At 45.2% G+C, this 12,448-nt stretch overlaps 1 protein-coding gene across 8 annotated transcripts in view; it reads right to left on the bottom strand.

Moving 5' to 3' along the window:
* The window catches only part of Ift81 (intraflagellar transport 81), a 79,334-nt gene extending 67,409 nt beyond the window's left edge, over positions 1-11,925 (bottom strand). For 4 of the 8 annotated variants that reach the window (XR_015634110.1, XR_015634111.1, XM_087579072.1 and 1 more), the window contains exons 1-6: positions 11,841-11,925; positions 8,365-8,585; positions 7,287-7,390; positions 5,983-6,163; positions 3,826-3,915; positions 300-365 (exon numbers count right to left, since the gene is read on the bottom strand). Coding sequence is in view for 6 of the 8 variants with exons in the window: in XM_087579072.1 (XP_087435198.1) it covers positions 300-365; positions 3,826-3,915; positions 5,983-6,163; positions 7,287-7,390; positions 8,365-8,508 (585 nt within the window). In the remaining 2 variants the exon portion in view is untranslated. 8 annotated transcript variants of the gene reach the window in all.
* Positions 11,926-12,448: the final 523 nt, after the last annotated feature.

Raw genomic sequence — 12,448 nt, 5'->3', positions numbered from 1 at the left:
TAGAGAAGAAGTAGTGCATGTCACTGTCACGCTTAGGAAAGGCATTAGCAGGTCAGGTGACCCTGGCATCCACTTATCACTTTCTCTTGGTAAACAGTACTCCCCAGAGAAGACAGCCAAGCTTTCAACTCAGGTCCTTGAAAGTCTTGGGCTACTGCCTGGGAGATCCCTTTCCTCCTGTGTTACTCGAGTCCGTCGGCCACTGGACGCCCATGCCTGGCTTAATCTTTATGTGCATTCCTAAGTCTCTGCCAGTCCTTGGGACTGGGCTGAGGTGTCCAGGGTAATTCATGACTTACCCTCTTCTTCAACCGTTCAACTCTCTTCATGAGCTGGTCTTTCTCCTCCTCCATTGCGCTGATATCCTGAAAAGCAGTAAAGAGGCAATAAAAACACACTCGGTCTGCGGGATGAGGTGAGGCTTGCTCAAGCCCTGCACCTTCCATGCCTTCATAACCAGAGCAGCAAGTAACAAAGCCCCTCTTTTGACTTGAGGGCAGTTTCATTTCCACAGGCTTCTCTATGCAAGGAAAAACCTTCTGGCAGCATGGCACTCACCTAGAGAAGTAAGTACGGCAGGTTACAGTGCACGCGGCAGGTAAAGCTGTTACGGCACATTTGTGCTCTGCTCCCAAACATGCCTGCAGGAGTCTTCCAAAATCTTCCATAGTGAAATGTGTGCAGGTCTAAATGCCTGAACAGCCGCCGAAGGCCCTGCTCTGTTAAATTCTGACCACGTATCCTGCCAATTTCCCACCAAAACTATTTTAAGGTTATGATGGGGTCTTTGGTTGTGGGGCAGTTGGCTTTGGTTTGTTTTTGAGGCAGGGTCTCCCTACAGAATCCTGATGTCTCCGAGTTCACCATGTAGGCCAGACTGGCCTCAAATTCAAGAGATTCACCTGCCTCCACCCCTACATGTGCTGGAATTAAAGGCATGTGCCACAGTGCCCTGTCAGAATGTATTCTTAAGATGCAAGACTGAAGCTTGTCAGTGGTGGTGGCACACACCTTTAATCCCAGTGCTCGGGAGGCAGAGGAAGTGCATTTCTGTGAGTTCAAAGACAGACTGGTCTTCACAGCAAATTCTAGGTCAGCCAAGGCTACACAAAGAAACCCTGTCCCAAAAAAACTAAACTGGAAAAAAACAAAAAACTATGGCCAGGCATGGCTCACATCTTGAAAACTGTTTTGTCAACCTCCCTGAAAAGAAACTTAAAAAACAAAAAAACTACCTCCTTTTAAATCAGCTCTACAATAGTTTGCAAGGAAAACAGAGAAACAAACAAATTTCCATCTTAAGGAAGCAAAAGCAAAGCAAAACAAACAACAAAACCCAAGGGCTCATGCAGAAACACATGTGCAATGGCAGCCATCACTGGTAGGATTTCAGGAAACATTGATAATGCTGTGCTAAAGAATAATGTGAGAAGTCATTAAACAAACGTGCATCCCTGCAGGCCATGAACGCTGCACGTGGGATGTTCTAGTAAAATATTCACAGCAGCAAACAAGATGGCTCACTGGGTTAGGATGCTTGGTGCCAAGCCTGACAACCTGAGGGCAACTCCTCAGACTTACACGGTGGAGAGAATTGACTGCCATAAGTTATCCTCTGACCTCCACATGTATACATATGTCAGAACACGTGTGTGTGTATGTATGTATATTTGTGTGTGTGTATGTGTGTGTGTGTGTGTTTGTCGAGACAGGGTTTCTCTGTGTAGCCCTGGCTGTCCTCAGACTCAGAGATATCCACCTGCCTCTGCTTCCCAAGTGCTGGGATCAAAGGTGTGAACCACCACTGCCCAGCAAAGTCAGGCCTTTCCTGTAAGGATTCTTACTGATGCCAATGAAGCTAAAATTTTAAAGAATCTAAATGTCTGACGGTTATAAACTATGATGTAACAAAATGAAAGTTATTAAAATGATATGGAAGACTAATGTCATGAGAAAAATTCATAAAACAAATGACACTACTTGAAAGAAGCAAATTTCAAACATTATATATAGTTCAAGTCCAAGGAAAAATGTCAACAGCAGGTATCTTGACAGCATGTGAGTGTGACTGAATTCTTTATTTCTTTTGTTACCATGTTTCCTAAATCTGTTGCAGAGAACAGGTTCAAGGATATTTAGTAATAATGAGTGAAATTAAAGTCAGACTCCGGATTCTGTCCCCTCTGTGATTCATTCCCAGGACACAGGAGATGGACTCCCTTTTCTCAGGGGTCCTACTGTGGCCTGCCATACACCAAGCGCCATGCCAGGCCCTGGGACACAGTGGAGAAGACACACAGTCACAGTCCTTGCCTTCTTAGGGCTTCACGCAGCTAGAAAGGCAGACATTAAGGCACTTATAAGGGCAATGAATGCCATCACAGGAAAAGAACTAGGGAAAGTGATCTATTTAGGGAGTCAGGGACGGCTTCCCTGAGGAAGAAACTTTGATGTCCCCGATTTAATGAGAATATAAAGATAGCACTCATAACTCAGGAATTCTAAAAATACAAGATTCATGCAAGTCAGAATAGCAAGTCTTTAAGGAAGGTACTTAAATGCCAGGGCAGAATGTAAAAATGTTTTCTGGAGAACATGTATTAAAAGCCCTAAAATAATTTACGCATGTTAATAAGCAATTCTCTTTCTAAAAACTATTGTAGGACCAAACCCAGCCATGCAGAAGCTATGTTGATACTCATGACTTTATTTATAAGAGCAAACAAATGGAGAAAATGACTAATGTATATGCACAGAGGAAAACAGATTTGGCCACTGCAGGAACAATGGAAATGCACTCACAACGTAATGATTACAAACCAGTGAGGGGCTGCAGAGACGGCTCAGCAGCTAAGCGCATGTGTGCACGAGTTCAGTTCTCAGCGCCCACAGTAGGCCGCTCACCACTGCCTATAACTCCAGCTCTTGGGCTTCAACATCCTTCTCTGGACTCTGCAGACACCTGCACTTTCATGCACACACTCCCACACAGATACATAGACACATAAAAAGCAGTGAGGCTCACTGGTGAGACTGTGGGAATGGCTCGGCCAGTAAAGCTCACCAAGCAAACTGGAGCCAGGACCTGAGTCCAGGACCGACATGATGAGCATGCATGGTAAACACATGTCATCCCAGCACCAGGGAGCTGAGATAGGAGGATCTCGGAGCTTTGCTGGCCAGACAGTCTAACCCCATCAGTGAGCTTCAGGCCAATGAGAAACCCTGTCTCTAAGGAGAATGGTCTCCTGAGGGAGTCCTCAAAAATGGAGTAATTGTGTTCTATGTTCTCACGCTGATGCAACCTCTCGTTCCTTGTTCTTTTCTGCATTTTTCTGTATCACATGAGGAATACCTATCAAATAGATTCGAAATGAAGCATTCATAAATCCCTGCTAGTTATCAACATAAAACATGCGCTCAGTGCCCTCACTGATTGCTTCAGCAGAGAAAGACAGAGGAGGGGCAGGGCTGGCTGAGTGAGTCTGGCCTTCAGGGCTGCGGGTGAGACAGATGGGTGTTGAGAGCTTGCTGCCCAATCAGACTAAGTGTCAGATCCAAGGAGAGATTCTGCCTCAAAAAATAACGTACAGTGAAGAGAAAGACTCCAGATGACCTCTAGCTTCTACATCCACGCACATGGATACGTATGTCTACACACATACTACACATTAAATATACTACATATTAAGTATACTACATATTAAAGGTCCTACAAAAGCAGTCATTTATCTAGTTTCCATACAGCTCAAACTCATGCTGAATTAACTAAAACCATAAAAGGTAAACACATTATTATTAAAATCCAAATAGCCGTTTCCTTACCCTTCTTATCTCCGCTGTGGAGAATCCAGATGTTTTGAGCTGCTCACACTCTTTATGCAGGGCTTTGAAGGCTTCCATCAGCTCTTCATACTGGAAAGGAAGTCAGCAGGTTAGCAGCCGCACCCACCCCTAGCAGTGTTCTTTTCACCAAGCACCCACTACCTCTTCAATCACTTCAGTCCCTAGAGAAGAGCACTAAACACATGATGCCTCATGAATACAATTCAAGGCCCAGGAAGGCTGAGGCAGGATCATGAGTGTGAACTCAGAATGGGCCACAGATCAAAGCCTTGTCTCAAAGCCAAAACAAAAGCCCTCACATTCTTGCAAACTATACAGGATCTAAAAAACAAGATCTGCTGGTCTCCTCACTAAATGCCTCTCTCTAAATACTTTCTCAGTCTACCCTCTAGCCATGTCAACCTGGAACAGTCCGTGCTCCCACCTCAGGTGACCTATGCCCTCTGAGAACACTCACGACACGCTCCCTCCTAATCTGAACCAAAGACTCATCCCAGTAAACAGAGCCACAGACACCACCATCCTAAGCAAAGCCTGCTCTGACCGTCTATCAGGGAGAGGTCACACTATAGCTGAGGAGTTACCTGTCTGGCTCCCCCAGGAAACGGCAGGAGCTGTACTTGTTCTGCAGACCCTCGCAGCCCTAGGACGTGATCCACACAGGTGCGTGATAAAGAGGAGTGGAGCTCATGAGATGCCATCCACAGCTCTTACCCTCATTTTTAATCAAGGGCACTGTAAGGACTGAGCATGTAGCTCAGTGGTAGAACACATGCCTAGCATGACTAAGATCTGGTCGACCTCTAGCACCTCACACACACCACAGTGTTTTTTTTGTTTTTTTAAATGACAATATCAGAAAATCAGTATTTGTGACTGATAATATGCTATAAATCTACAAAGTATTCATCTAAAGCTTTTCATTGAGAAAGACAACATACAATTTTTATTAGTGTTTTTGCTAAATGCCTCTCTTTTTAAATATATATACCTCTTGGACATTCTTCAAGAACATCTAGATTTCCTTTTATCCCCTTAGTTAGCTGAGCATATTAAGATACTACTAATAAACTTCCTATAGATGATCTATTTACATCATCAAACACATATCAAACATATATTCAAAATGTAATCTTTTAAAATCCCTGCTAGTGGTCTGTGTAATATATATGAACCCATTTCTGAAGGGGTGGGGAGGAGCAGACACACTCCACACTTACACACCCGTCCCCTTTATCACAGAAACGCCTACGGTAGCATTTGACCTAGGGGCTTGCACAGCTGCAGCTTTAAGACATCAATATCAACTATATTTTTAGTGCCACCTTTAACAGTACACAGACGAAAAAGAAAAGCCTTCAGTTCATTATTTTGATTCAGTCCCATACTGAGCCACTGAATCAAATCCTGGAGGAAAACAAAGATGGACATTGTGAACCTGACACTGTCTCCTTGGACATCATGGTCTACTGGAAAAGACAGAACGAAAGCTTTGTAACAAACTGACCCAACTCAACCTAACTACTGAGTGAAAGTATAGAGGACTAGAACTGTGTGGAACCCACGCTGGCTGTTGCCTCTACCGTCTCTGGTCAGCCAAGCACTTTGTGACAGGAGGACCCAGGACACAGAGCAGCCGAGTGCTCAACAGTCACTCCTTACAGACCTGAGGTCAGAGTCCAGTGCTGATGAGTGAAACACATGGCAGCATCCCATCCTCCCTCTGCCCTGAGAGACACAGGCCTGGCTCAGCTGCAGGGCCTCATGTGTCCCAACTGGCCAGAGGTAGTCTGAACGTCTGTCATTGGTCCTGGGGTAATTATGAAGGTGTTCGGTTCCTCCCAGGTGGATGACAAACTACACCACTGCCTTATGACCAGCACAGCGCCCTGCGATCTCAAGCCCAGGAGCCCGTCTACCCAGAATCACTGAGCACAGAAAGTACTTGAAGATCTCCACTTCCTTTCACAGGTCCTCGCACTAAACGGTGTTTGTGGGAAAAAGTCACACTTGTAGACAGGACTATGGCTGACTGTCAGCTGATACTGCTGTCCCCTCTGGTGTCACCTGGAACTCTAAAGTAACAATTAAAGAGCAATTAACACTACCCCAGCAGCTCTCATCACTGCGGTGTACCTGTTTGTTGGTGTCAGCCACGGTTTCATCTTGGAGAAACTCGCTGGGCACCTCCAGCTTTATTAAGAAGCGAGCTAAATACGCCCTTTTCTTTAGTTCACTGCTCCGCTGGAGGAGCCAGTGGAGCACCGGGTAGATGACAGGTTTACTCCCGATCACCAAACCCTGGCGGAAGGTGCTCCTGAAACGGAAACACACAGATGCTTGTCAGCACAGCTGGAAAAGACAGCCTTTGTTCAACGTGTGATTTTCAGGGTCCTCGTCCCTTTATATAACTGCTTCTAAAATACAGGTACAAGCTAATGTGGTCTTACATTAGTGAGAAAATTAGATCCTCGGTATAGGACTACAGTATCCATGTTGTGCTGAAACTCAGTCAGCAGAGTTAACCTCAATACCTTATTGGCTGGGCAGCATTTACGTTGTTTTGGTTTCTGAAGATTTATTTTTTTTAAAGATTTATTTATTCATTTATTATATATGAGTACACTGTAGCTGTCTTCAGATACACCAGAAGAGGGCATCGGATCTCTTTACAGATGGTTGTGAGCCACCATGTGGTTGCTGGGAATTGAACTCAGGACCTCTGGAAGAGCAGTCGGTGCTCTTAACCGCTGAGCCATCTCTCCAGCCCGAAGATTTATTTTTAATCATGTGCGTGTGTATATTTGTCTAAGTATATGGTTGGTGTGTGCTCTGTGTGTGTGTGTGTGTGTGTGTGTGTGTGTGTGTGTGTGTGTGGTGTGGAGGAGGTGTGGTGTGTATGTGTGGGAGTGTATGTGTGTATGTGTGTGTGTGTGTGTGTAGTGTGGGGGAGGTGTGGTGTGTATGTGTGGGAGTGTATGTGTGTATGTGTGTGTGTGGGGTGTGTGTGTGGGGTGTATGTGTGTGTCTGTGTGTGTGTGTGTCTGTGTGTCTGTGTGTTTATGCCCTGAGAAGCCAGAAGAGGGCATATGATCCCCTGGAGCTGGAGTTGTAGGTGGTTGTGAGCCACCAAACTCAGGTCCTTGGGAGGAGCAGCAAACAGCATTAACCACTGAGCATCCTCCCACCGCCCAAGCTGTTCTTAGCTAATGACACAAATCATAAAATAGTATTTGCCTGATTGCTGGTGAGGGGGAGAAGTGACCACTTAAGATCTCTGTAACAAAACAGTACTAGAAGGATTAGACTGCTGTTCTGCAAATCCTGTGGTGTCCTAAGGCCATCAGGTGAGGGAGGACCGGCTGTTACCCAAAAAGATCAAGTGCATCATCCGGAGGGCCGGACGTTAAGAAGCATGTGTGTGAGGAGCAGATCCTTACATGTCTGTGGCATTCCCCGGAGGTTTGTACTTCAGGATACCAAGAAGGCTCAACATGCGCTTGGCTGTCTGCTCCGGCGTCTCCTCTCTGATATCAACGTCTTGCTAGCAACAGAGTTGAAAAACATGTTATTCCTGTAGGCTTAACAAAGAAAGATACTTAAACTCATCGACAAGTTTGTTCTGCTAGAGCACAAACAATGGTCTCTTCATAAAACAGATTCAATAGAGGGTCCCTAATTCCAAGTCACGTCAGGATTCACATTTTTAATGTCAAGCTTCAAAAGTCTCCAATGGGAAAGTGAACAAAAGACATGAACTAACTTGCAATACAACAAAACTTTTTGTAAAATGCATCTTTATTCCAGGACCAAATCTATTTGTGTCTATTAAGTAGAGAAATAATGTCTAAATAAGTAGATAACTGAGGGACCAGCGAAATGGCTCTCTCTACCACCAAGCCTGGTAAGTCCGGTTTGACCACAGGGATCCACATGATAGAAGGAACTGATGCCTGCAGCTGTCCTCTGACCTCCACATAGGTTTGATAGCATATGCATGCCCTGCACATGCACACAGCAAGCACACACCCACCACACATGTACACAGCAAGTATACACCCACCACACATGCACACAAAAAGTACACACCCACCACACATGCACACAGCAGGTACACACCCACCACACAGGCACACAGCAAGGACATACCCACCACACATGCACACAGCAAGTACATGCTCCCACACATTCAGAAAAAATAAACGAAATGTAAAAAAGTAGAAACTTGGGGTTGGGGATTTAGCTCAGTGGTAGAGCGCTTGCCTAGGAAGCACAAGGCCCTGGGTTCGGTCCCCAGCTCCGAAAAAAAGAACCAAAAAAAAAAAAAGTAGAAACTTCAGGTAGGTAACTGAAGTGTGAGTTAGTGCAGAGGCCTACAGGTTCTTTTGCTACTCCTTTTCATGCAGATAAATGAAGCTCGCCCAGGAAAGGCCTTTGCAACAAACCCAGGACAGTTGATCAAGGGCAAAGAAGGGCTGCTCTGCTATACTTTTCATTACAAAGGAAGAGGAAACTTACCTTGGGGTCTATCTCAGCCAGGACATCATTGAGAACTTGTAATAGTTGCATTGGTCCCAAAGAATCAAATGTGATTAAATTATAGTTCTTCTTAAAAGGCTCCTTATTGAGGCTGTCCACGATGAATTTGATTTGGTCACTCATGATTAATCTTATAGCTTAAAACTACAGAGGGGAAAGAGAGAAAGAGGAGCGAGGAATCCTCAATCTTGGCAGCTAACCTGTTGGGAGAAAGAAAATCAGAATTAAATTCGTAGGAAGTAGGTAGAGAGGGGTACTTCTGCACTGCATACAAAATGCTATGACAAGGCCAGTTTTGTTGGGAGAAATTAGAATATCAGGATTTTATTATGAAATCTGTATATGCTGCTAATATCCGATTATCAACTGCTTTTGTACCTGTCTTGACTCTGATGCACTTAGACACAGACAAATGAATGATATCCACCCACATTACAACTGCCCCCAATATATTTTTTTTTCTTTTTCTTTTTCTTTTTTTCGGAGCTGGGGACCGAACCCAGGGCCTTGCATTTGCTAAGCAAGCACTCTACCACTGAGCTAAATCCCCAACCCCCCCAATATAGTTTTTAAAGATAGAACTATAGGCAAGCTTTTTTTTTTTTAATTGGTAATTCCTATTTTAAAAATCAGATTTTTGGGTTGGGGATCTCAAGGCTTTCATGACCCAACTCAACTTAATCCCTCAAACTTGACCCCCATCACTGCTCCCACTTCTGCCTGCCTAGATTCAACGTTCAATCAACTGTCCCCTCTCTGCCTTACAACATGGCTCCTCCTTTGCCCTCATTAGCAGGAGAGGATCTCACCACTCTGCAGGCCCTCCCTGCTCGGCTTCTGCAGCACAGGCACACAGCCTGTCCTCCATGCCCACCACACCAGTCTCACGGCTTTCCTTGGGTCACTTTTTATGTGGTTCTAGTTTCTTAGCTGCCGTTCTTTCTTTCTTTGCTAAACTGTGCATTCTACAAGGCATCCATCCAACTCCATTTTGAATACATGTGGAGCCTGAAACAGTGGCGACTTCTACTAGACTGAAGGAACTTGTTCATTGGCCTCAAGCTGAAAGGCAAAACAAACAGCCTAGAAGCTTAAGTGGAAGAGAAATAAGGCAGTTATGAAAAACCATAACCTTAAAAATTTGGAGAATACCCTGGGTTTAGTTCCCAGAACCCACATGGTGATTCACAAGTATCCCTAACTTTGTTTCCAGGGAATCTAACACCCTCTCTGAACAGCATCAGCATCAGGCATCCACATGGCACACGTACATAATGCAAGCAAGACTATATATATATATATATATATATATATATATATATATATAATAGATGTATATTTTAAAATTATTTTTTAGGGGTTGGGGATTTAGCTTAGCGGTAAAGCGCTTGCCTAGCAAGCGCAAGGCCCTGGGTTCGGTCCCCAGCTCCGAAAAAAAGAAAAGAAAAGAAATTATTTTTTAATTTTTTTAATTAAAAAAATTGAGTAACTGATTTCTTAACAGCTGAAATGGCTTTACCGGGGTAAATTGCTTTACTAAAATGAATTGCTGGGCTAGGGATTTACAGCTTGCCTAGAACGTAGGGAGCTCTGGGTTTGATTCCCAGCACTGAGTAAAGTGGAGACAGGTGCTATAAGTCGTCACTCAGGAGGTGCAAGCAGGAAGCTCACAAGTGCAAAGTGATCCTTGGCTACTTAGTGAGTTCAAAGCAGCCTGGGCCATGGCAACAAAACTGAGCTTCTGCTCCTGAGAGCGATGCCACACACCTGTAAGCCCAGCACTGGGGAGGCTGAGCCAGAAGGAGCGGAAGTTTGAGGCCAGCCTGGGCTGTCCAGGAAGACGACCCTCTTAAACTAGAAAAGATGAGTTGGACAAGACAGAGTTATCTCAATGCTTTCTCAGTTAAAAACTATGAAAAAAGATACTGTTTCCCTCAAGATGTAGAGTGAGCCATGAGCATCTTACTACACACAGGCACATGCACGCGTGCACACAGACACAGACATAGACACAGACACACACACACACACACACACTCCTTTTAAAACAGGTCTTGCTGTGTAGCCTTTGCAGGCCTGGAACTCACTGTGTAGACCAAGCTTCTGTCTCCTGAATGCTAGGATCAAAAACCAAGGGCCGCCAAGTTTGGCCTGAAATGGGTTCCTTAATTGAGTGGGTGAAGTTTACATTTAGAAGACAATAAAAAGGAAGGAAGGAAGGAACTTAGAAGAAAGGAAGAAAGATCTTACTACCTCATAATAATAAAAAATGAGTAAATGAAGTTGTTTAAAAAGACAAGAAAGAACGGCAAAACCGGTACCGTTGCTAAATTTAAGGTTTCTTTCAAGCTTATGTAAAAGGAATGTTTCAGCCAGAGAGAGTGGTGTGCAACTTTAATCTCAGTGCTGGGAGGCAGAGGCAGGAGGATCTCTGAGTTGGAAGACAGCCTGGTCTACAGAGTGAGTTCCTAGAGAGCCAGAGCTACACAGAGAAGTCTTGTCTCAAACAACAGACCAAAAATAAATAAACAAACAAACAAAGGAAGAAAGAAAGAAAGAATATCTTTACGTTTTAAAACTTGGGAGGTTCAAGTTTTCAACTGTAATAATACATATCCTTATATTCACATGTATTTAAGACAATTTAGAAGTTGTTGGTGCAGTTTTTTCTTCTTTGAAAAACACAAAATCAAACCAAATATCCAGATAAACAAGTAAATGTTGCTAAGAGAAGAAAAGACGGGGTCTGGGGCTCTCGAGTATTTACAGGCAGGTAATGGTTGCTAGGGGAGGGAAACACATTTTCTTCAGTGCTTGGCCACTGGGAAGTAACCCATGCTCCTGAAAGAAACCGTGATTAAATTCACTGGACCGCCAAAAAGGAAAGAGGGCAAAAAAGTGGAAGGGAGCCCAGTTGGGAATCAGTGGTGAAGAGCGAGAAACCGGGATGGGACGGTGGAAATACACCGTATGTATGCATGTGTGAAAATAATGGTACCCATTATGCGTAACTAGCATACGCCAATCTTCAAAACATTGTTTAAAGAAAGAAATGAGTTGGGGCTCCCGCACCCCACGTCCCCCACCAGCTTTCAGAGGACAGAGATGTTTCTTGAACAGGTAGGGTTGTCGGTGCCCTGCGGGCGCTGCGCGCTAAAATTAGCAAAAGCAATTACTCTCCCTCTTCCAGCGCAAGAGGCCGAGCTAATTCACCAGCACTCACCCACAGCAGCACCCAGCGGGCCGGGGCAAGAATTAAAACCAGGACGCGCGTGTTATTCTGGCCTAGCCGGGGCAGCGCGCGCAGGCCCACGGCCTCCTGCGAGGCCCCGGGCGGAGGGGGACCCGCGCGGCCGACCCCCGACAGGCCCTGCTGCCGCCACCGACCGGGAGCGGGCGCAGCTTGAGGGGAATCGGGGTTCGCGGCGTTCCCGACCGCGAGTTGGCGGGGTTACCTCAAATCCTCCTCACGAAACCACCTCCCCACCCCCGGGAGACACCGGGGCGCTAGCGGGTTCCTAGAGACCGCTCCTTGGCAACGGTTGCCATGCAGTGATGTCACTTCCTATGGCTTGGGGGCGGGCACCGGGGGCGGGGCCTCGGGCTGGAAAGCTGGGTTTCTGGTACCTGGGGTTCAGAGCCACCACAGAAAGCCAAGGGTGACCAGAGTTGTCAGCCCCACTTAGACTCCTGCTGATAATAACCGTCTCCAGTTCGCACTTGACAGAGGACTTAACCTGTGCTGTTTGCGTGTACTGTTTCAGCCCTTTATTTATTTACCAAACTTGGGGCGACGACTTGTTTGAATCAGGGCTAGATAGGGTTTGGGGGGTCAGAAGGCAATAGGTGTGGTTTCCGAATTTAGGTTTTCGACAAAAGAATTTCCAGATTAAACTGCGCATGGAGCAATTATAAACTATGGATTAAGAGACCCAGACATGGGGAGGAGAGAGAGACAGACAAACGGAGTCTCACTCTGAAAATTGGGTTAGATGCTCAGACATCCTTGGAGAGTGTAAATTTATCATCAGACTTGCCACAACTTAAAACTAACAAATGATTA

The sequence above is a fragment of the Rattus norvegicus genome, chromosome 12 (assembly GCF_021556685.1).
Source record: "Rattus norvegicus strain SHRSP/BbbUtx chromosome 12, alternate assembly SHRSP_T2T, whole genome shotgun sequence".
NCBI classification, from domain to species: Eukaryota; Metazoa; Chordata; class Mammalia; order Rodentia; family Muridae; genus Rattus; species Rattus norvegicus.
The sequence above is the reverse complement of the archived record's forward strand: the minus strand, read 5'-3'. Positions and strand labels throughout refer to the sequence as shown.